The sequence below is a fragment of the Lissotriton vulgaris genome, chromosome 1_1, assembly GCF_964263255.1.
Source record: "Lissotriton vulgaris chromosome 1_1, aLisVul1.2, whole genome shotgun sequence".
NCBI lineage: Eukaryota > Metazoa > Chordata > Amphibia > Caudata > Salamandridae > Lissotriton > Lissotriton vulgaris.
The window spans coordinates 569,473,856-569,497,421 of NC_141685.1; the positions used below are offsets into that span (position 1 = coordinate 569,473,856).

At 46.5% G+C, this 23,566-nt stretch overlaps 1 protein-coding gene across 2 annotated transcripts in view; it reads left to right on the plus strand.

Moving 5' to 3' along the window:
* KYAT3 (kynurenine aminotransferase 3) overlaps window positions 1–23,566 on the plus strand; it is a 425,395-nt gene that overhangs the window by 285,549 nt on the left and 116,280 nt on the right. For both annotated transcript variants that reach the window (XM_086953965.1, XM_086953966.1), the window contains 3 exons: window positions 509–595; window positions 18,505–18,633; window positions 18,725–18,845. In XM_086953965.1, the coding sequence (XP_086810091.1) occupies window positions 509–595; window positions 18,505–18,633; window positions 18,725–18,845 (337 nt within the window). The remainder of the gene's footprint in view (window positions 1–508; window positions 596–18,504; window positions 18,634–18,724; window positions 18,846–23,566) is intronic.

A 23,566-nucleotide genomic window follows, 5' to 3' on the forward strand; every position in this document is an offset into this window, starting at 1 on the left:
TTTTAAAGCGTTTGGTATTTTATGGCTTATACGTAATAAATATTATTTTTTGCCTATTTTATCATCCTTTGCTGGATGCGACTTCATGAATTTCTTAAGCACACAATGCTAGTTCTCCTGATTTAGACCACGCCCCTACTCGGACAGGCCACACCCCTTTACGAAATTTGCCACGCTCCTTTTAGAGCACCCCCAGTTTTTTTCTTACTTAAAGCCCTGTGGAGCAGGGCCCTTCTGTCTACCTTGCAGGGGGCCTCCTTAACGTTCATTACTCCACTGCCTGACTTCGAGTTTTCATGGTACTGGTTTTCTCCTTGTATAATAAAATTGCATTTCAGAATGTGTTTATGGTTGATTAGTGATGTTTTGAAACCCCATGACCTAATTATTACTAGCCAGCTTTAGGTATCAATACTGGAGAGAGTTAGGCTTAAGAGAACGATTGGAAAACAAGAATTTATTTGGAAACATAATGCTTCAATCTTTTTTTAATATTCTTCTTTTGTAGGTGATTATTATAGAACCGTTTTATGACTGCTATATGCCTATGGTGAAGATGGTGGGAGCAACGCCTGTCTATATCCCCTTGCGATGTGTAAGCATGCTATTTTGTTTTTGCTTTGAAAATGACATGCAGAATGTTTCATTAAAATTAATTTTGCACAAGTTGGTAATTATCTTTATCCAAATGTTTATAGTGAATGTTATTCTTTTTTTTCTGATGCCATTCATATGTTACCCTTCTGTAAATCCGTTCATCCCTTCATTTTATAATGTCAGACGTGATTAAATTAGAAATCATTACCCTCGAAATAATGATCATGGAGTTTAAGGCAGTTTATCTGGTTTCTGCCAGATATGTTGCCATAAACCTCTATTCCATCAACATCACTGGCAATATTTTTCGCTGCTCTTGATTGATGGCTGATAAAGATATACCATGCCACTGTCAACACATCTTCAGTGCACACCAGAAGGTTTAATTCCTCCCAGCAGCACTGAATCAACTTACTGCTGTCTGCATGTTTTAGTAATTAAAGTTCGCTTATGTGCGAGTCCTGACTCCAGCAATCTCCTGGGAATGGGAGCCAATTCACTGTAGCAGTTGCCTCTCTCTCCAAAGAGGTTTTTTTTAACACATTTTATTGAAGTTTTACAAAGCATGACCTACATCCTTTCTTGTTTGAGTGCAAATAACCAGGTTACATTATCCATCTCGTAACGTTTCAAGGTACAATATTTTCTTTTCCGAGTTTTAATGATTTCAGTACAAATCATGATCTTTATACGCTATTCTGCGGCACATTCCAGGACGTCTGTGCATTCAGGTTGTATCTGTACACATTATCTTTCTTAACTATAAAAACCTTGCCCAACTTTCCCCCACTCTTCATTTCCTGGTCTCAGTCTGTCTATAATTACCTACTGGCGGTCGCCAGTAGGTAGTTATAGTTAGGACCTACTTTCCATAGGAAATCCACAACATTCTATTTGGAATAACTTTGGCGCGGGTGGACGAATCTTCGTGAATTTCTCCAAGAAAATGGCCTGCTCAGTTCCGCTCCCTCCCCGAAAGTTTGGGGGTGATTCGTCAAGCGGGCGCTGAGAAAAAAGGGGGGTCCCAAAACGTGTTTTCGCCATGCAATTTTCCAAAGGGACCTTTAGCCAGGGCTACAGCCCGAACGGCTGAACGGAATTACACGAAATTTGCCAGAGAGGTAGAGTTCTGGTTGCAGATTGTGCTTTTTGTTAAATTGTGTAAATCCGTTCAGTAGTTTCTGAGAAAATTGCAAGTAAAATCATAGCGATATCTAGAGACGGAGTTCAGCATGCGTACGGAAATCTGTTCAATTACGAGCACGAGCTGCATGCTGATTGGCTGTGAACTGTCTGTCAACACTCAAAACCAGGAAGTGTTGGCGGCCATCTTGTGCCTCGCTAGAACCGAGTGACAAGAAAACAGCAACGCAAAGTTGAGAAATAAGGGAAGGGGGTAGGCTAGAAACATTCTGACGCACTAGGCTTGCTCAGGGGGTCGGTCGTACATGGATGTTTAGGCTCTATTATTTATTTTAATTTTTGTAAAGGAAAATCGAGGCGTACGGGTTTGGAAAGACGTACAATTACGAGCAAGAGCTGCATGCTGATTGGTTGTCAATACTCCAAAACAGGAAATGTTGGCAGCCATCTTGTTTGTTGCAAGAGCCGAGTCACAAGAAAACAGTAAAACAAAGTTGAGATATAAGGAAATGTGGCATGGTAGAAACATTCTGACCCTATAGTCTTGGTCAGGGGGGTGGTACATGGATCTTTAGGCTCAATTTGTATTAAAAAAAAATAAAAATGGCGGCATACTCGTGCAGTACTTGTACGCGGTGGAAACGGTGAAAAAAAACTAGAAGCCCGTTTTGTTTATTAGGTCCCGGCGGGGGCAAAATACAGGGCAATGTTTAGAGCTATATTTCTATGACAGTATGTGAAACTTTCCTTTTATTTTTTGCTGCATCAGTTGTACTGTCTACGTATGCGCAGCCTTGTTTGCAAGTGCACTTTTTTTTCTTTTTCTTCAAGTTCGCCAAGCAAACCTCTCCTGATTTTAGGTATTACATTTGCTGCTTTGTTTTCCCGGGTCATGTGTGTTATCCGGTGCTATACTTTTGTAATATATTAATAAATATATTGTATGTATATTTATTTGAAATGTAGTGTCGAGGCACCAAACGTTGGTTACATACTCCCTCCAACCGCCATTTTTGTAGTTTTCCTTCGTTATTTTTATTATACCTCTTACTTTCATTTCACCCTGCGTATATTTTCTCTGTGATTGATGAGATTTGGTGCCACAGATACCACAGTGTTTGTCCTTGGCCTCCGATCTTATCAGAGTTGGTCACAAGTATACCTAGAAACTAATTTGAAGGACGTAAGGCATAGGCATTACAACACGTGTTGGTCAACAACAAAAACATTATTAAGATTATGCATTTATCATGTGTGGGAAATGCATACTAGTTGTAAAAGCATGTGTGGAAAAGCGATATGCATGCTAATGGTTTTGTGGTGACGATCACGCATGCTTATGAACCAGGTCTGGGCGTGGTGGAGTCTAGGGTACCAGGCGGAGGGGCACACAGCTGCACTCATACAATATAGAAATAATATAGGATATTTAAAACTTTAAAAAAATTATTCCATAATTATCCTAGATTAAGTCTTCTGTTAGTATGTTCATTAAATACATGAATATATGTTTTTAAACAATTGTAAACATTTGCGTCTTTTTTGTACGGTGCGCCGTACATGACGTCACACGGAGGCTTTGATGCGACGCGTAACCTCGAAGCGTATTTGTAGCGCACGCTAAGAATGATTAGCAGTATAAACTATGGTGCGATCACTCTCTCACTGTCAAATCAGAGCACAGGGTGCGCTATGAGAATGGTTAGAAGTGGTCACTCATTGGAGATCCAATTCAGGTGTGTGGCTTATCCACAGTATAATAACGTTATTTTTTAACCTGGTTAAGTTTGAGGTTTGCATGAAATACTATGCTATAGGCAGATATGGATGTTTTGGCAACGCTTATGTCCATGAAGCTTGGTTATTACCATTTACATATAGGTGCCTGAGGGAGGGAAAAGAAGTCTATGTGAATGGCGAGGATTGCACAATAGTACCAGATCACACCTTAATTTGTAGACACATACAATTGCATGGCTCTTTTATACAAGATGCGCCTGATTTGGACTGAGTTTTGAAAGATAGTCCGACACCTGCTATCATAACAACGTTCAGTTTACTGGAAACAGGAGTTATTTACTTTGAAATAATGGAGATTGTTGTGCAATGTTAGCAGGCATCGCTTACATGATTACGGTAACTGAGCGTGTGGTTTGATTAAAAAAAGTTGTTTTAACTCCTCTGCATGGGAAGCTGGATGTTTCCATCTGGCGGTCGATTTCGACCTTGAAAGCAGAGTCAACCAAATGAGTCGTATAAGAGCGCTATTGTCTCAAAAAGAGGTCGCTCTTATATCTGGTACAGAAACATTTGTACTTTATATAGCAAACACCCGCACAGAAGTGCATGATTTATTAAATACAGAAGTGCTCTTGAATTTTGGGGAGTTAATTTAGAGTATCTTTAATGTGTCCTTCACTACGGAGTTACTTTACTTTTTTAAAGTTAGAAGCAGTGGCCTTGTGACATCTGTAGAAAGTATATTTGGTGTCTTTTTGAGATTTTTTCATTTGATTTTTTCCAGCATCTTTGGTGGATTGCGCATAATACTCACATTAGTTGCCGGTGTACTTTTATTAATTTGTTTACATAAATATGGATGCACATCCTGCAGCAGACGATATCTTATGGATTATCGTTTTGATTTTCCTTTTCACATGCGTTCAACCTGTGTTCCATTGCCTGAGCTGCGATTTCGATTGGAAATTGCAAAAAACACAGTTGATGGACAGAATGTAGAACAATGTCATACATTCACCCCAGTACAAGGATCTGGGCCTAAATCCATCGTTTGTTTGCACTCCACACCACCCTGGGTTAGACACTGGCTATATGCAAATCAGCTCTGACCCTGTGCCTCATGGGAACAGTCCCCTCCGAACTACCAAGCCATGTCTTTCCCAGACCGGAATCAAGCCTCCAAGGACCGGTTTCTGGCTATCAGCCTTCATCAGCCTGAATAGCTTGACTCCAGTGGTGTGGAGAGCCTGGGACTCACGTCTGAGTATACCCAGCACACTCGGGGTGAAAATTGCAAAAAACACAGTTGATGGACAGAATGTAGAACAATGTCATACATTCACCCCAGTACAAGGATCTGGGCCTAAATCCATCGTTTTTTTGCACTCCACACCACCCTGGGTTAGACACTGGTTATATGCAAATCAGCTCTGACCCTGTGCCTCATGGGAACAGTCCAGTCCGAACTACCAAGCCATGTCTTTCCCAGACCGGAATCAAGCATCCAAGGACCGGTTTCTGGCTATCAGCCTTCATCAGCCTGAATAGCTTGACTCCAGTGGTGTGGAGAGCCTGGGACTCACGTCTTAGTATACCCAGCACACTCTGGGTGAAAATTGCAAAAAACACAGTCGATGGACAGAATGTAGAACAATGTCATACATTCACCCCAGTACAAGGATCTGGGCCTAAATCCATCGTTTTTTTGCACACCACACCACCCTGGGTTAGACACTGGCTATATGCAAATCAGCTCTGACCCTGTGCCTCATGGGAACAGTCCAGTCCGAACTACCAAGCCATGTCTTTCCCAGACCGGAATCAAGCATCCAAGGACCGTTTCTGGCTATCAGCCTTCATCAGCCTAAATAGCTTGACTCCAGTGGTGTGGAGAGCCTGGGACTCACGTCTGAGTATACCCAGCACACTCGGGGTGAAAATTGCGAAAAACACAGTTGATGGACAGAATGTAGAACAATGTCCTACATTCACCCCAGTACAAGGATCTGGGCCTAAATCCATCGTTTGTTTGCACTTCACACCACCCTGGGTTAGACACTGTTTTTTTTGCATTTGTCAACCCGAGTGGGATGGGTATGCTCAGACGTGAGTCCCATGCTCTCTACATCACTGGAGTCAAGCTATCCTGGCTTAAGACGGCTGATAGCCAGGAACCGGTCCTAGGATGCTTGATTCCGGTCCAGGAAAGACATGCCTTGGCAGTTCGGGCTGGACTGTTCCCATGAGGCACAGGATCAAGGCTGATTTGCATATGGCCATGTCTCAACTGGGGTGGTGTGGAGTGCAAAAAACGATGGATTTAGGCCCAGATCTCTGTACTGGGGTGAATGTATGGCATTGTTCAGGATTATGTCCAGCAACTGTTGTTTTTGCATTTGTCACCCTGAGTGGGATGGGTATGCTCAGACGTGAGTCCCATGCTCTCCACACCACTGGCGTCAAGCTATCCTGGCTGAAGACGGCTGATAGGCAGAAACTGGTCTTAGGATACTTGATTCCGGTCTAGGAAAGACATGGCTTGGCAGTTCGGGCTGGACTGTTCCCATGAGGCACAGGGTCAAGGCTGATTTGCATATGGCCATGTCTGAACTGGGGTGGTGTGGAGTGCAAAAATACGATGGAATTAGGCCCAGATCTCTGTACTGGGATGAATGTATGACATTGTTCTGCATTCTGTCCATCAACTGTTGTTTTTGCAACAGTGTTGTGTATGAGCAGAATTCCTGGAATAGTAGTTACAACAAAAAGGCTCGATAAAGGGCTTGCACTTTGAATATGAATACAAAGTAGAAGAATAGTTGATAATCACAGATTAGGAATGCAGCAATTAGATGTGTGTATGTGTGGATGATGAGTAGATTGATTAGAAGATAAAAAACGTGAAAAATAAGAAAGGTTGGAGAGACGCAAACTACCCACTGCATTGTCAGTGAAGTGGATCTTTGGATTTCCAGGTCATTACACAGATAGGGTGTTGGATTCCGCAGTGGGAGCAAGAGAAACTAGTACAACAACTAAGGAAGAAAGCTAGTGCATAAAGTACACACAGTTTGGCAGGTATACAAGGTCGTGGGAAAAATTATGCAAAAGTGGCGCAAGGGACTTGTAAACCTTCCGCAGTGTGTGGTAGAAAAGACGCAAGAAAGGACAGAAGTGTGCAAATTACCCACTGCTATTCACGGGTAGTAGTTACCAAAAAGGCTGAATAAAGGGCCTGCAGTTTGAATTTGAATTAAAGAAGAATAATTGATAACCTTATGCAAGAATGGTAGCAAGTAGGTGTGTGTATTTGTGGTTGCTGTGTTGATTGAGTGAAAGATGACTAAGGTGAAAAATTAGAGAGGTTGCAGAGATGCAAACTTTCCATTTCTTTGTCAAGGAAGTGGGTGTTTAGTTTTCCGTGAATATATATATATTCACTGAAAAAAACATAGGGTTCAGGCACGTTATAGTTAGGAATTAGCATTTAAAAAACCTTAGAAATTCACTGAAAAAAACGTAGGTTTCAGCCACGTTATAGTTCGGAATTAGCATTTAAAAAACTTTAGAAATTTACTGAAAAACCCATAGGTTTCACCCATGTTATAGTTAGCTGGACATTTCTCTCATACAAAACCATAAAAAAATCCCCCTGTTATAGTTAGTTATAGTTCTAGTTAGTTCAGCTAACTATAACTTGCGCGCCCGCAATGCACTGCTGATGACATCACATATTACATCACTCATGACATGGTCAGTGACATCACTCATCACATCACTGATGACATCTCAAATGACAAGATAAGGTCCGTGATCATGGTGTTTAGTAATTTAAAAGTGGCCTGTGGCACTATCAACGGTAAATTTGTAAAGTAATATAGTAGTCTTGGTAAGACAACCATTTTTGCAATTGCTGCTCGTCCCATGATAGATAGTGGCAGTGCAGTCCAGCAGTCCAAAAAACTATACTCGATCGTAAAGCTCTGATGGCTCTATTTCAATTGCCATCTAGCATATCCTTGTGTGTCCTATATATTTGGATGCCCAAATATCTGAACGTGGACGGTGTGACTTGAATTCTGGTGTCCCCAAATGCTAGGTCAGAAATGTCCTTATGGTCTGTGAAAAAGAATGCATGTGTTTTGGTAGTGTTTAAAGCCAAACCTGACAAGAGTTCAAAATTTTGGTTTGTCTCAAACATTGGGGTGAGGGGTCGTCAGCAATCTTGGACGTACATAAGAATGTCATCGGCATAGGCCGAGAATAAATGGGTCGTATTCCCTATCAGAATCCCCCAATCTAGGAAATCCTGCCTTAATTTTATGGCTAACAGTTCTAGTGCCAAAATAAAGATGAGAGGCGACAAGGGGCATCCCTGTCTGGTCCCCTTATGTATGGTTTATTCCTCTGAAATGTAACCCCCCATTCTAGTGCATGCTGTTGGGGCATTATACAATAAGCGCAACCTGGATATGTACCCATCTGGTAGTCCAAACTTTGATAGCGCCTGAAACATATAGTCCCAATTAAGGGAGTTGAATGCTTGCCGGAAGTCCAGTGAAATGCAGCCCGCATGTGGGTAGCGTCTCGGGCCTCTGTCATTAGGTAATGTAATTTCCTAATGTTGAGTGAGGTACTGCGTGCTGGTAGAAACCCGGGCTGGTCTATATGAACCAGTTTCGATAAGTGTGGCAGTAGTCTATTAGCCAGCACTTTACTTAATATTTTATATTCGGTGGGTAAGAGCGATAATGGATGGTAATTAGCCATGTCGGTATGGTCTCTTCCCGGCTTCGGTAGTGATATGACAAGAGCCTGTGCTGTCGTGGCGGGTAGAGAACCCTTTTCCCAGATCGTTTTGAATAGTTCCACTAGCTGGGACACTAGGGCATCTGCATACATTGCATAGAATTCAAAGGGGAGTCCATCCATGCCAGGGGTTTTATTATGTGGCAGACCTTTGATAGCTACCTTAATCTCATGCTGTATGACGTGTCCCGTGAGTTCCTTCTGAGCCGATGTCGGTAGTGTTGGAAATGTTAGGGTGGACAGGAAAGCTTCCATTTGTTCCCTATTGGCATAGTCAGGCATCCCGTACAGTGCTGTAGTAGCCCCTAAATGCGGTATTGATCTCTCCCTGACTGGACACCATGGCCCCGTTCCCTGTGTCAATTTGAGGAATAATCACCGTTGGGGGAGTGTCTCGAAATTTTCGAGCGAGTAATGCACCCGCCTTGTCTGCTTCAGTGTGCGCATGCTGTGTATATGTCTTGTAATCTATCACCCGTAGCGATTCCAACAGCTCAGCGTGTCGTATGGGCGCCTCTTGCAGTGGGGCTTTTTGCTCTACATCGTACACTGCTTCTTGCTCTAACCTACCCATTTTTTCTTCGACTTCTATGAGAGACTTGTGCAGTTCCTGTCGCGCTCCCACTGTCATACTAATTGCCTTCCCCCTTATTACTGTCTTAAAGGCGTCCCACTCCACCAACCTGCTCGAGGCCATTTTATTGTTTTCTGCAAAATAGCATTCAATAGCGTCAGAGAGGTCACTACGAAACACTGAGTCATTAAGTATCTGTGGCCAGAGGCACCACGTCGGGACCGGGGTGGGCACTCTGGCCCATGTGAGGAACACCTCTAGTGGATTGTGGTCTGAGAAAGTTTTGGGTAGATACGTGGACTTAAGCACCTGCATGGCTATCCTATCAGAGCAGAAGATCCTGTCAAGCCTAGTGTGGAGATCATGTACTGCAGAGTAGTCGGAGTATTCCCTATGGGTTGGATGTAACCGCCACACATCACACTGCCCCCACCCCTCCGCCCACCTTCCTAATGCCTCAGCTTGCTTGTGTACCCCATTGCCATGCAAGGGTGGGTGTGAGCTATCCAGGGACACTTCCATTACTGTGTTGCAGTCCCCCACCCCACTATCCATGGATGTGCTTCCCATCCCGCCAGAGCCCCACTTTCTATATCCCAGTATTTATCCTGATCAAAGTTAGGGGCGTATATCGTACCTAGTACCACCAATTGACCATCTAATGTCCCTTTCACCAAAACATATCTGCCTAGCTTATCTATTCTTTGACCCTGCGCCACAAAAGGCACTCCGTAACGAATCCAGATTGTAGCCCCCTCGCATAGTTAGAATAAAGGGTTGAAAAGATTTGACCCCTCCATTTCTTTCGGAGTTTCGCAGCCTCACCTTCAACCATGTGCAATTCCTGTAGATATACTATCTGTGCCTTACGGCGTTGTAGGTGTGCATGTATTCTGTGGCGTTTTTGCATTGTGCCCATACCGCGTATATTCCACGTTATGACTGTGTATTTTCCCAATGTATGCATTGCAATTCAGTCTGTATGAAATGATCTAGCAGCACGTAACCCAGGTAGGCCATCAGGACAAGAACAATAGGCGAGGTGAGACCATTCCCCACCCCCCTACATTCCCAATACTCGGTCTGGTCGTTAAACTATACCGGACCACAAAACTTAGCGTAACCAATATAAACATAATATTCATGAAAAGAGCCTTCGCCTTGTGGGGGACCGCGCTAGCGCTTCTCATGGGGTTGTTTCGATCGTACAACAGTACACTGGAGCTTCCACGGCGCCCTGGGGCATAATATTATTGCGCCTACCACTATGAATCTTCTAATATCACCAGTGGGACAGTCAGTAGTACATATTTTAGTTACAATGAGGAAAGGATACTTGCACCAGTCCAGTTAACCAAACAGATCATTTATCAGCTGCGGGGTGGCCGATGAAAACAGGGCCACACTGCCCTCAGAGTCAGATTCATGTGTCATGTCGTCGTCCGAGGAAGACTTAGGGTCTGGCCTTGGAGTATTCGTGAAGGTGGCTGCAGCAATGATCGCTTGGGATTTAGTCTGTTGTATCTGTTGCGCTGTAACATATTTACGAGCCGGAGTACGGCGCAGCCGCTCACCCCATCCGCAGCAGTGCCGACCGAAGACCGGCTCCCGTCTGCAATCTGCGTGGACGTCTTTGCGGCATTGGTCAATTCCATCACCTCCAGCCAGACCTCGACGTCTCCGGGGCTCTCGAAGAAATACGTTTTCCGTTCGTACATTATTTTTAGGCGTGCCGGAAAGAGTAAAGCATATTTCAGGTCCAGATCCCTAAGTCTCCGTTTTACCGCCATAAAGGAGGACAGTTGCCGCTGCACCAATGTCATGTAATCAGGACACAATGAAATTTGCGCATTCTCAAAGTATTGAGGCTGATTCTCTGGCTTTTTGTAGAAGAATGTCTCTGTCATGGAAATTTAACAGCCTGATTATATTTGGTCACGGCGGCGCCCCCGGCTTTGGCCGTCCCGCTGGAATCCGGTGCATGCGTTCAATACAATATTGCTCGGAGAGGCCCTCCGCCGTGACGTGGTCTCAAAGCCATTGTTCCATGTAATGCGTCGGTCCCTTTACTTTTTTCTGGCATCACACGAATGTTACTTCTTCTCACCCTTCCTTCTGCATCCTCCACGCGATCAAGCAAAGTGGCCACCTGTGTCTGCAGTTGCTTCACGTCCGTTTCAATTTGTTTCTGCTTCGGCACCACTTCTGCCAGTATTGTCGTATGTTCCTTTACCTTGTCCGACGTCTTAGCATGGTCCGCCCGGAGCAGGTTAAGGCCAGATGTTAGGGTCCCAATCTGAAGCTCGATCGCCTTTCTAGAATCCCGCACTTCTTGTAGGATAAGGTCCAATTTATCCACGGGCGCAGTGACAGCCGTAGGCAGGACACAGCTAGAGGCAAGTGTACTGTCTATTTGATCTGTTACGCCTGGCACAGGGTCTGTGCGACCATGATCCAGTTGCTTCGCCCTGTTGCGACCCATTTTTCTTGGTAGATGGAATATTAGGCAAGGAGATTAGTATCCTCCAAAGATGACAACACGCCGCGGGTACAGTCAAGGTGTTGCAAAAATCCCAGTCCCTTATACAGTGTAGCCAGTGGGTGTTCTGTATTTTCCGCTCTATTTTAGTCCCAAAAGAGTTGCTTCAGCTAGCTCACTTAGTCACCATCTACCCAGTGTCCTAGTATGACGATATTTACTTGCGCCCTACCTTCTGCCAGTTCCTCAGGGCTAATGTCGCACTCCGAGTAAGATCATCGCAGGATCCCCGCCACGGGCCCTGGGGGTGGTAAAATGTTAACCCTGGTCATCTAAGACTCCCTTGACCCAGGTTCTGCACCCCCTGAAGGACAGGTGAGGCACTAACTCAGTCTCAGGTATATGTACGTGAAGCCCATGCCGCCGTGCAAGTCCTGATAAGCCCCTCACCTCTGGTGTACGCCGTGATGCGAAGATAAGTGTCCGCGCTGCATATGGTCTCCGCACCGCTGGACTGCCTGGATCTATAACTTTCGCCGGATTTCGATGCAGCAGTTTCCAATGTTGCCCCAATCCCGGGGGCAGCCGCGTCTCGTCTCCGCAGTCGGGGGAACAATTGCCGTGGAGGAGTGTGTGCACACCGCGGTCACAATCCAGGGCGCAGCCACCGCTCCAGATGCCAGAAGGGCACCGGACAAAGTGTCAGGGGCAGGGTGGGAGCACAGGAACCAGAGCCACTCCGCGATCACTGTCCCGCACTCTCAGTCCAAGGGCAGGAAGCAGGCAGTGCCCATTCCCATGTCTCCGCACCCGGGCCTGTGACAGGTTGCAGCAGGTAGGGGAGGCGGGAGAGCAAGGCGGCACCGCTGCCCCTGTCTCACTTCATGTTGCCGTCCGCCATGGAGGCTCATCCCTCACTCCTCGCAACACCCGAAAGCCGATCCTCGCTCCGCCTCCGCTCACCGGTGCCGAGTGTTGGTTTGTGTCTTCCCTCAGACGATGGCCCCTCACCGCAGCTCCACATCGGCTAGCAGCAGCCCTCTGCGTCCTCCGTATTGGTAGTCTAAGATGGTGCCGTTCTATTATTGCGCCACCAGGCCCACTCCTCAGTACTCCGAATCTCGTCACAGCTCTGCAGCGCCGGCGGTATAGGTGGGTCCCATCTACCTTTCTAGCGGTTTTGGGTGTCCAGTAAAGATTGTGTTGTGTGAATTTAGCGGATTTGTTTCAGGATATCGAAGGCCCGGGTCCGGAGCTCGCCTAACAGGCGACCGCCATATTCAGCGCTTAGCCACGCCCCCCCCTCCAATGAGGTTGTTGATCTGGAAGTGGTAGGGCATAGTGTTACCTTAGAGCAGGAGGATGCAACATGGTCAGATCCATGATAGATGCTTGGGAAATACACATAAGATTAAGAAGTAAAGCTAATCTAGATGGAATTAATGAACATAGTAGTTATCCTGATATTCTGCATGAATACTGTCCTCTTGGATCTACATTGCAGTCCCGAGCAAAATACTTTCTCATTACACCATTCTTGGTCAAAAACCCTCATGTAATATCATCACTTCTTGCACATGTTACTCCTATTGTGTTTTTCCTCTTCTCAAGCTTTTACTTTTTTCTTAATTCTGGTGGTTTTTCCATTGGCTACCTGTATTTTGTGTATTTGTGTGTGTTGGTGGTAATGAAACCTATGCCCCAAAAAGTTTTTTAAAAAAGCATTTCTCACAGTCCAAGAGGTATGCATATTTTACACACACTACAATAAAAAAATGTTTTTTTTAAGCATAATGAAGAATCTACAATATTCTCTCGATTGGAATTGGGTTGAGTGGCTTTCTGTAGTCTTTGCTAAGCACAGACTTTTTCCTTGTTTTCTATTTGTACTCTGTCTCTAGCTCTCTTACTTACTCCATGCCTCTAACTCTTTCACTCACAGGACAACGTTGATTTAAATGGCTATTAGTGGACCATGACTGTCATTTTAAACATTTCTTTAAGACACTAATGTCTGTACATTGTTTCATAGAATGATTCTGAATAGCCTAACATTTGAAATGGTATAAGCCCCTTCCAAAATATGTCAATACGTGGAACTATTAACCTGAGTTGCACCATATTAAATGCAGATTTTCTTCCTTAAACACTTAAATCAAGTTTATATCAGCATGCATCTCTCTGTGTTTCTCATTTCTGCACAAGCCTTAAAGCGTTGGTACTTTTGTATGGCTATTCAAAACTACCATGCAACTCCATTGCCATTTGTGACCCCTTTAGCTAGCGCCGACGCTTCAAAAAGCATGCTGGTAAACTCCAGGACTTGTAGTATTGTTATTCACATTGTAAATAGGGGCTCACAAACTTAAACATAGAAAGTGCTGTTGGCTTAGAAGCCAGGGCTGCCTGAAGATCCCACACCTGACATGGGAACATATAATAGCTTTAGGTTTTTGTAGTACCCTCTTTTGATGTGTGGAAAATCTCTCTCCTACACACTTGGTACCAGCTCTTCCGAAAAGTACCCGTAGTTACGCCTTGCAGTGAATGACTAAAGCGTTGGGTGTTTGGCGCTTGTCCTGTTACAGATAATGACTTGTGGGCCAAGATGTGTATGATGCAAAAATAACAGTTGATCGACAGAATGCAGAACAATGTCATACATTCACCACAGTACAGAGATCTGGGCCTAAATCCATCGTTTTTTTGCACTCCACACCACCCCAGTTCAGACCCGGTTTCTGGCATTACAGCCGTCTTCAGTCAGGCTTGCTTGAATCCAGTGGCAAAGTGAGCAAGGGACTCGCGTCTGAGCATACCCTGCCCACTTATGGTGAACAAAGCGGTACAAAAGGGGGTGGTGATAGACGGGGCATCTGAACCAATCAAACACTCACACCCAGTCAACAGATCTGGGTTTAATCCTTCACCGTTCTTTAGCCCACTCTGTCACCCCAGTTCAGACATGGCCATATGCCATGTGGAGTGCAAAAAAATGTTGGATTTAGACCCAGATCTCTGTACTGTGGTGAATGTATGACAGTGTTCTGCATTCTGTCCATCAACTGTTATTTTTGCATTTGTCACCCCGAGTGGGATGGGTATGCTCAGACGTGAGTCCCATGCTCTCCACACCACTGGAGTCAAGCTATCCTGGCTGAAGACGGCTGATAGCCAGAAACCGGTCCTAGGATGCTTGATTCCGGTCCAGGAAAGACATGGCTTGGCAGTTCGGGCTGGACTGTTTCCATGAGGCACAGGGTCAAGGCTGATTTGCATATGGCCATGTCTGAACTGGGGTGGTGTGGAGTGCAAAAAAACGATGGAATCTGAAAGAGACACGTTAGTGATAGATTCCTTACCTTAGAATATCCCCAGGCGTCAGACTGGATCCGGAAATTTTTGCGTAGCAGTACCCTTGCGCGTCAGTAGGTGTCGGCTGCGGCTCCGCGTCTGCCGTCAGCGTCGTGGGCACCATGATGACGTCGTCGGAGTACTTAGACGCGGCCTCCGCGTGCTGACGTCAGTTCTTCTTTTTTCCGCGCCGGCATCGCAGATCTGGAAAAAGCAGTACCTTTAGTCACTTTTTGACTAAACTTTTTTGATCCCTTTTGATCATTTTTTCTTGAGTCTTGCGACTCCTGACGGTGCCGATAGGGATGCCTGGTTTCAAGCCTTGTGAGGATTGCGACCAACTGATGTTGGTCACCGACCCTAACTGTCGGTGTCTCCACTGTCTCGGCGTCGAACACGACGACAAGGCCTGCCCCGACTGCCGGGCACTGACTTCGAAAGCGGTCCCGCAAGCGACTCGAACTCTTGCAGTCGGCCCCGCGCCGTGAGAGGTCCCGGTCCCACAGGAGGTCGAGGGACAGGTTGCGGGGTCGGAGCCATCACAGCCCCTTGCGTCGGCATCACTCCTCTGGGTCGAAGTCGTCGTCCGGTAAGCACAAGAAGTCGAAGAGACGTCATCGCTCTTCTGACTCCCCCCGACGCTCGCGCGACGCGACCGGGGGTTCAAGTGATACCGCCCACGCGGCTCCGTCGAAGTCGCGGGCGTCGCGGCCTGCTCCACACCCTCCGGTCCCTGGGCAAGACGCGATGCCGGGGGAGATCGAGCGCTTCCTCATGGCCATGAGGAACCTCTCTTCCCTGACGGGTTCCACGGTGCCTTCGGGCCCAGCGGACCCGTCTGGGGCCCCTAGCGGGTCGGGGGCTTCGGCCCCGACACCGTCGGGTGCTTCGGCTCCGACGCCGCCGGCGCCTTTGGGCCCGGCGCCGCAGGGCCCCACTGGATCCGCTTCGGGATCCGGGTCATCGCCGGTTGACCTAACGACCTCACCGGCGCCGGTCCCTCAGGTGTCACCTCCGGCGCTGTCCTCGGGCAGCGCCGTCCCCGATGCCTCCCTCGCTCCGGTTCCAGCGTCGGAACGGTGCCATTGGGTGCCGCTTTCGACGCCGCTTTGGGAGTTTAGCTTCTATGAACCGGCCTCATCATTTGACAACCCTGACTATCAGGGGATGGGTGAAGAGGAGTATTGGGAGGGGTCTGAGGACCCTCTGACCTGAGAGTGTCAGTCTCAAGAGGACTGTACAGGTGGACTTGGGGATGCCAGTGGTCTGGACACATCACCAGACACTGGTTTTGTCTCCCCTCCTACCGTGGCTACGGAGGAGGGGGCAACCTACAGCGTGGTGTTGATGAGGGCAGCCAAGGCCTTGGGCCTTGAGCTCCCCGTCGCGAACGTGAGGACTAATCTCCTCACTGAGGTCCTTAAACCGCAGTCAAGCTCGGCCGAGCCTCTGCTGTCGTTTAATGAGGCCTTGACCGACGTTCTTTTGGGCACTTGGTCCAGGCCCGCTACGGGTTCGCCCGTAGATAGGAACGTGGCCAGACGCCACCGCCTGCCCCCGGGCGACCCATGTTTCCTGTCCACCCACCCCACCCCTGAGAACCTGGTCATCCAGGCATCAAATTCCCAGACCGCATTCCCGTCGGCTCCACCGGACAGGGAATCCAAGAGGTATGAGCAGTACGGCAAAAAGGTATTCTCCTCCCTTAGTCTGGGACTGCGGTCTTCCAACACCGCATGCCTCTTGGGCCGCTACACCCACTCTCTGTGGGATACGGTAACAGAATTGCTACCAGAGTGTCCTTTGGAGGTACGGCCAAACTCGGCCAAGCCCTTGTGGAAGGCCGGAATGCAGCAAAATATTCGATCCGGTGTGGGCTGGATACCACCGACTCACTAGGTAGAGCGATGGCAACGACGGTGGCGATTCGTCGCCACGCCTGGTTGAGGTCCGCCAACTTTTCAGCCGATGTCCAGAATACACTGATGGACATGCCGTTTGATGGCTGTCGCCTTTTTAGCGACAAGACAGATCATGCGCTTGAGCGCTTTAAGGACTCCAGGGCTACGGCCAAGTCCTTGGGCCTCCCGGCCCAGCGCCAGCAAACGGGTGCCTTTCGCTCCTTTCGTGGCCAAGGAAGGGGCGCCCCCACACGTGCTGCCAGCCACGCACCGCAGACTAACATCCAGCGCGGTGGCGGCCGTGGAAATCGCCGTGGAGGTGGTCGGGGACATTGTTCTGCATTCTGTCCATCAACTGTTATTTTTGCATTTGTCACCCCGAGTGGGATGGGTATGCTCAGACGTGAGTCCCATGCTCTCCACACCACTGGAGTCAAGCTATCCTGGCTGAAGACTGCTGATAGCCAGAAACCGGTCCTAGGAAGCTTGATTCCGGTCCAGGAAAGACATGGCTTGGCAGTTTGGGCTGGACTGTTCCCATGAGGCACAGGGTCAAGGCTGATTTGCATATGGCCATGTCTGAACTGGGGTGGTGTGGAGTGCAAAAAAACGATGGATTTAGGCCCAGATCTCTGTACTGGGGTGAATGTATGACATTTTTCTGCATTCTGTCCATCAACTGTGGTTTTTCCAAGATGTGTATGAGTCACCCATTTTGACAATCAGTGACAGAAACGCTCTAAAATTTCTGTCCTTGTAATAGAACTAATTAGATCAACTACTAAACATGCTTATAAACCCTATATAAGGATGGGAAAAAGGAAAGAAAAGGAGCAAAATGTTTTCATGAAGTATCTAAATATCCGAATGTCAGTACAGTGATCCTTGGTGCTGCCTTGAATGGAAAAAGTCTACCAATTCTTTTTGAGGTTTCCCACTTTGGAGTCTTCCTGAATCCTTCAGGTAAGATCTTCCTTCCTCCTCACGCAACAACTTGGCCCCGTTTTAACTTAACCATGCCATTTTTAACATAATTTAATACATTTTAATCCCATCAGATTGCTGGCCATTTTTGCAACAACCACTAATGCAGTTTTAGGAGTATTATCCCACATGCGTGAGTATCATGATAGAGGTATCGCCTCCTATGATTCTTTAGTTCATGTCTTCATAGTTGGAACTTACCTGACACACAGGAATTTGTTTCTTTTTAGGCTGTCTTTCCCCTTCATCCTTCACCTTGTCCGAACAAAGACCCGCCATAACGCTTTCTTAAAAAAGGCTCACGTTAGGGTCGAAACGTCAACGTAGTTTTTTGGTTCCCTTTTTTCAAGTCATCTGGTTCCAAATTAGCAAGCAATTGTGCAATCTTAGAAAGACACTGGTACCCCTTTCTTACTGACCATTTTAGCTTTTTTCTCCCGTGTGTAATTTGTACATAACTTGTCTCACTCATGTATATATGACACTCACTTCACTCATGTCACTGACCACTGTCGTTTCTCACTATATTTAATGTCACGCCTATCTTTAATTGAATTGTTTACAGCCTTATCGTAAAATGCACATTAATGCTCCAAGTAAATACTTTAGACTCAGTGCAAAATCGTTTGTTTTTTGTGTTTCAACTTAATCACTAATGCATTGTTACTATACATTAAAATGTATGTTTTATGATTGCCTTGAACCGCAAAGCAGCATTGCTTTGAGCCCCTCCGACAGAATTCAAAAACATGTTCCCTCTGCCAATTGATGATTGGTTTACATTAGCATATTTTTCGACAAGCTATGCGTGACTATGTCTCTAGCAGCCTGCTTTGGAGAAAGAATATGTATCCACTAGTGATTAACTGGAAATATGTGTTTAGATGCATGAACCACAATAATGAATGTTTTTCTTTCTGCAGAAACAAAAGGATGGAAGTGGTTCACTGTCTAGTGCGGACTGGGAATTAGACCCTATAGAACTAGCTGGTAAATTTAATTCTAGGACCAAAGCTATCATACTGAATACACCCAATAATCCCATGGGCAAGGTAAGACTTTTTTTCTGAATTTCCATACATAGTCAAAAGCTCGGTTTTGCTGCACTAATAAAAAGGTTTTCCTTAAATATTTGTGTTTCAGGTGTTTCACAAAAATGAACTGCAGGCTATTGCTGACCTGTGTATTAAACATGACGCCCTGTGCATCAGTGATGAGGTGTACGAATGGCTTATGTATTCTGGTAATAAACACATAAAAATAGGTATGATTACTTTTCCGCTACTTGTAAATCTAGTCGCTGTGGTTATTGATCTAATTTGTGTGTGCTTGCATTCAAAACGTGATTTACCACTATACTTTCAATGGAGTTTTCAAAAATTATTTATATCTAGTTTTTATTTTGACAGGTGAGGTATAGAGTCCAATGCTGCACATTTATATTATGCACATAAAAGCGAAACAGTTTATATCTATTTGTGTACCTTGATTCATTCAATACGGAGAACACAAGTGCCTGTCTCTTTTTCGTTTTATGACTAACGACCGAACGTAAAATAAAAACATCATCACATTTAACTCCATACCACCCTCCCCCTTTTCCAGCCGTCATTGCTCTATGGATGTGAAAGGATAAGATGTCAGACATACCCTTAGGGGCACATGCCCGCCATCCCGACGCAAAAAAGGGACCACCCGCCATAAGGGCAGGGGTCTCATGGGGGACATTACGATGCGTCCGCCACAGTGGCGGGCACATGCAGCATTCCTGACATTGTGGTGGGCAGTGCACTCAGCACCGCCCGCCACAATGCCAGGAAGGCATGTTGTGCACTTCCATGCACAACATGGCAGGCACCGTGCGGTGTCTGCCATGTTGTGCATGGAACTGTTGAGGGGTACCATAGGTACCCCCATTTGCACCCCCACCCCCCAGAGTCCCTGGGGGCCCACAACGGGCCCCCAATGGCAGAAACTACCTGCCTTGTGTGCCTGAAAGGCACTTTCCTGCACACATGCTAATATGGATGGCGGTGTCTCCCAGACACCGCCACCATGTTAGCTGCTTTTCCGCCCAGTCGACTCTGCAACCGGGCGGAAAACCGGCAGACGGTCTTTCTGTCCGCCGGGGTCCTGGTGGGGAAATTAGGGAGCGGACGGTGGTTTACAGCGGGCAAGTTGCAACCGCCATATAGGCGGTGGCGATCCGCCCGTTATCAAAATGGGCCCCTTAGTCTTTAAAGAACCCCAATAGTCAGCACCCTGTATCTCAATTGGTTGTCTGTCTCCGTAGAAAAAGTGGTAGATAAAATATCAACCTTTTTAGCTTGAACAACACAAATAAACATAGATAGAAGTCAAGTCAGGGGAATTCTACAGTGGGCGTTCATCATCTGTAGTAGCCACACTGAATGCCTCTACTAGGGTATCCCATGTTTGGGTTATAAACCGGGGCGTCTCTACCATTAAGGCAGAGGAGTGTCGCCCCACCTATTAAAATGCCCCTCAGGCCCCAGCGATGAAAAATAAAATGATGAGACAGTTAATGTATTATAATCAAATTTTTCTATATCCCTGTCCCGATCCGAGTGTCAGGATGTGGGCTGGGCAGCTACTGACTGGCAGCAGCAGAAAGAAGTCATGGGCAGGGCACTGAGGTTTAAAGTGCGCATGTCCCTTTGGCCGGCCGTCTTTCTATGGCCAGCGAGACGTGCACTTTAAACCTCTCAACCCATCTATCTTGGACAGGTGGGGTGAGACCAACCAAAGGCCTCCAGTGCTTTTGAGGAGCTCAGAGAGAGCCTGCTCCATCCAATCCTGGCGCTGCTCTCATGTTTGTTGAGAACTGCGTCAGGATTGGTTAGGGAAGTTTCCTGGGGAAGTGAAGGACAGCCGACGGGAGCTCTGTTGTGCTGCAAGGTAAGTGAGTTTTCTTTTCTTTTTTTTAAATGTATCTAATGTATCATAATGTATGTACACAAAACTGCCGACATGCATTACATTACTGTTTTAAAGTTACAATACTCTAATGTATGACTGCAATTTTGTTGATGTAATGTTGCACCCACCTCCCATTTGCCCACCCCACAACTCCCCTTTCCTCTCTATGTGGCAGGGTCCTTTCCGACCGGGACCAAGAGAGTGAAGTCATAGACCAGGTGTTAATGGCTGGGGGTATTGTGTTTTTCCAATGCATTGTAACAGTTTTTTTCGCCAATCACAAAGTGAGATTGATAAGACTTGTGGCTCTGCCCAGATCAGAATATGGGTAGAGGCCCGGCAGAATTGCCTCAGGGGTGGCAGGCTAGGAGCAACCTGTCATATTAGATAGCAATGCAAGGACCCTCTGACAATAAAGAGCAAGGGATGGGTAAGACCAAAGCATATGCAATATATCAGCATTAGAAGGGCACAGCGAGGACATTATGCTGTTGCGAAGGGCAGCTGGGCATTAGGTAAGTCTGATTGAGAATATTAAATTGAATATATTTGTTTCAAATCTGTTTATTAAAAATGTAACACACAAGTGAAACATATGTAGCTCCACCAAAAAGACATTTAAAAAACTGTCACTCAATTTGAGTGTCCGTGCATTTCAAATAAAACAGAAAAAAAGGAGTTAGTACTGTCACACCCTAGTCCACAGTGTCAGGCAACAATATGCCACTGATCCTGTCTCAATTATATAACTTCTCTCAGAGTTCGAGGTAGATACTGGGAAGGCAGTAGACATCACTACGGTCTACGGTCTTATGGAGATTGTCCCCAGCCAACACCATTGGGTGTTTTATATAATGCAACCAGAAAGATAACCTGCTCACCTGCTCATGCACTAAACAATCTATTAGATCAAATTGAGCGACACCAGGGGCATATATCTCACATTAAACAATAAAAAAGAAGAAAGAAAAGGAAAAGAGCATGAAAGAGGAGGGGGTGAAACGGCTCAGCCAAGCAAGGGAGCAAGGGAAGTTGCGTTAATTATATACTGTGGATGGAGGGGGTCAGCGGTCCTGGTTTAGAGAATGAGGGGAGGCCTTTTCTACAAAGAATTCGGTTCAGGAGAGTCATTGCCTCTGGTCCCTCACATAAGGTTCGAGAGAGTCTTCAAACAGCTGCAGGGCACATAACTTAGGGGGAACCAATCGAGAGTATTCCATACCAGAAAGATGTCGTATTAGGGGCTACCAAACCCGGGTGAATTTGGTATCAGCGTGATTATGTAGTGAGCAATTCAAGGGCTAAATGTGCCACAAACGTAGAACTGTGTTTTTTGCAATTTTCACCCGAGTGTGCTGGGTATACTCAGACGTGAGTCCCAGGCTCTCCACACCACTGGAGTCAAGCTATCCAGGCTGAATGAAGGCTGATAGCCAGAAACCGGTCCTTGGATGCTTGATTCCGGTCTGGGAAAGACATGGCTTGGTAGTTCGGACTGGACTGTTCCCATGGGGCACAGGGTCAGAGCTGATTTGCATATAGCCAGTGTCTAACCCAGGGTGGTGTGGACTGCAAAAAAACGATGGATTTAGGCCCAGATCCTTGTACTGGGGTGAATGTATGACATTGTTCTACATTCTGTCCATCAACTGTGTTTTTTGCATTTTTCACCCGAGTGTGCTGGGTATACTCAGACGTGAGTCCCAGGCTCTCCACACCACTGGAGTCAAGCTATCCAGGCTGAATGAAGGCTGATAGCCAGAAACCGGTCCTTGGATAATTGATTCCGGTCTGGGAAAGACATGGCTTGGTAGTTCGGACTGGACTGTTCCCATGGGGCACAGGGTCAGAGCTGATTTGCATATAGCCAGTGTCTAACCCAGGGTGGTGTGGAGTGCAAAAAAACGATGGATTTAGGCCCAGATCCTTGTACTGGGGTGAATGTATGACATTGTTCTACATTCTGTCCATCAACTGTGTTTTTTGCAATTTTCACCCCGAGTGTGCTGGGTATACTCAGACGTGAGTCCCAGGCTCTCCACACCACTGGAGTCAAGCTATCCAGGCTGAATGAAGGCTGATAGCCAGAAACCGGTCCTTGGATGCTTGATTCCGGTCTGGGAAAGACATGGCTTGGTAGTTCGGACTGGACTGTTCCCATGGGGCACAGGGTCAGAGCTGATTTGCATATAGCCAGTGTCTAACCCAGGGTGGTGTGGACTGCAAAAAAACGATGGATTTAGGCCCAGATCCTTGTACTGGGGTGAATGTATGACATTGTTCTACATTCTGTCCATCAACTGTGTTTTTTGCATTTTTCACCCGAGTGTGCTGGGTATACTCAGACGTGAGTCCCAGGCTCTCCACACCACTGGAGTCAAGCTATCCAGGCTGAATGAAGGCTGATAGCCAGAAACCGGTCCTTGGATGATTGATTCCGGTCTGGGAAAGACATGGCTTGGTAGTTCGGACTGGACTGTTCCCATGGGGCACAGGGTCAGAGCTGATTTGCATATAGCCAGTGTCTAACCCAGGGTGGTGTGGAGTGCAAAAAAACGATGGATTTAGGCCCAGATCCTTGTACTGGGGTGAATGTATGACATTGTTCTACATTCTGTCCATCAACTGTGTTTTTTGCAATTTTCACCCCGAGTGTGCTGGGTATACTCAGACGTGAGTCCCAGGCTCTCCACACCACTGGAGTCAAGCTATCCAGGCTGAATGAAGGCTGATAGCCAGAAACCGGTCCTTGGATGCTTGATTCCGGTCTGGGAAAGACATGGCTTGGTAGTTCGGACTGGACTGTTCCCATGGGGCACAGGGTCAGAGCTGATTTGCATATAGCCAGTGTCTAACCCAGGGTGGTGTGGAGTGCAAAAAAACGATGGATTTAGGCCCAGATCCTTGTACTGGGGTGAATGTATGACATTGTTCTACATTCTGTCCATCAACTGTGTTTTTTGCAATTTTCACCCCGAGTGTGCTGGGTATACTCAGACGTGAGTCCCAGGCTCTCCACACCACTGGAGTCAAGCTATCCAGGCT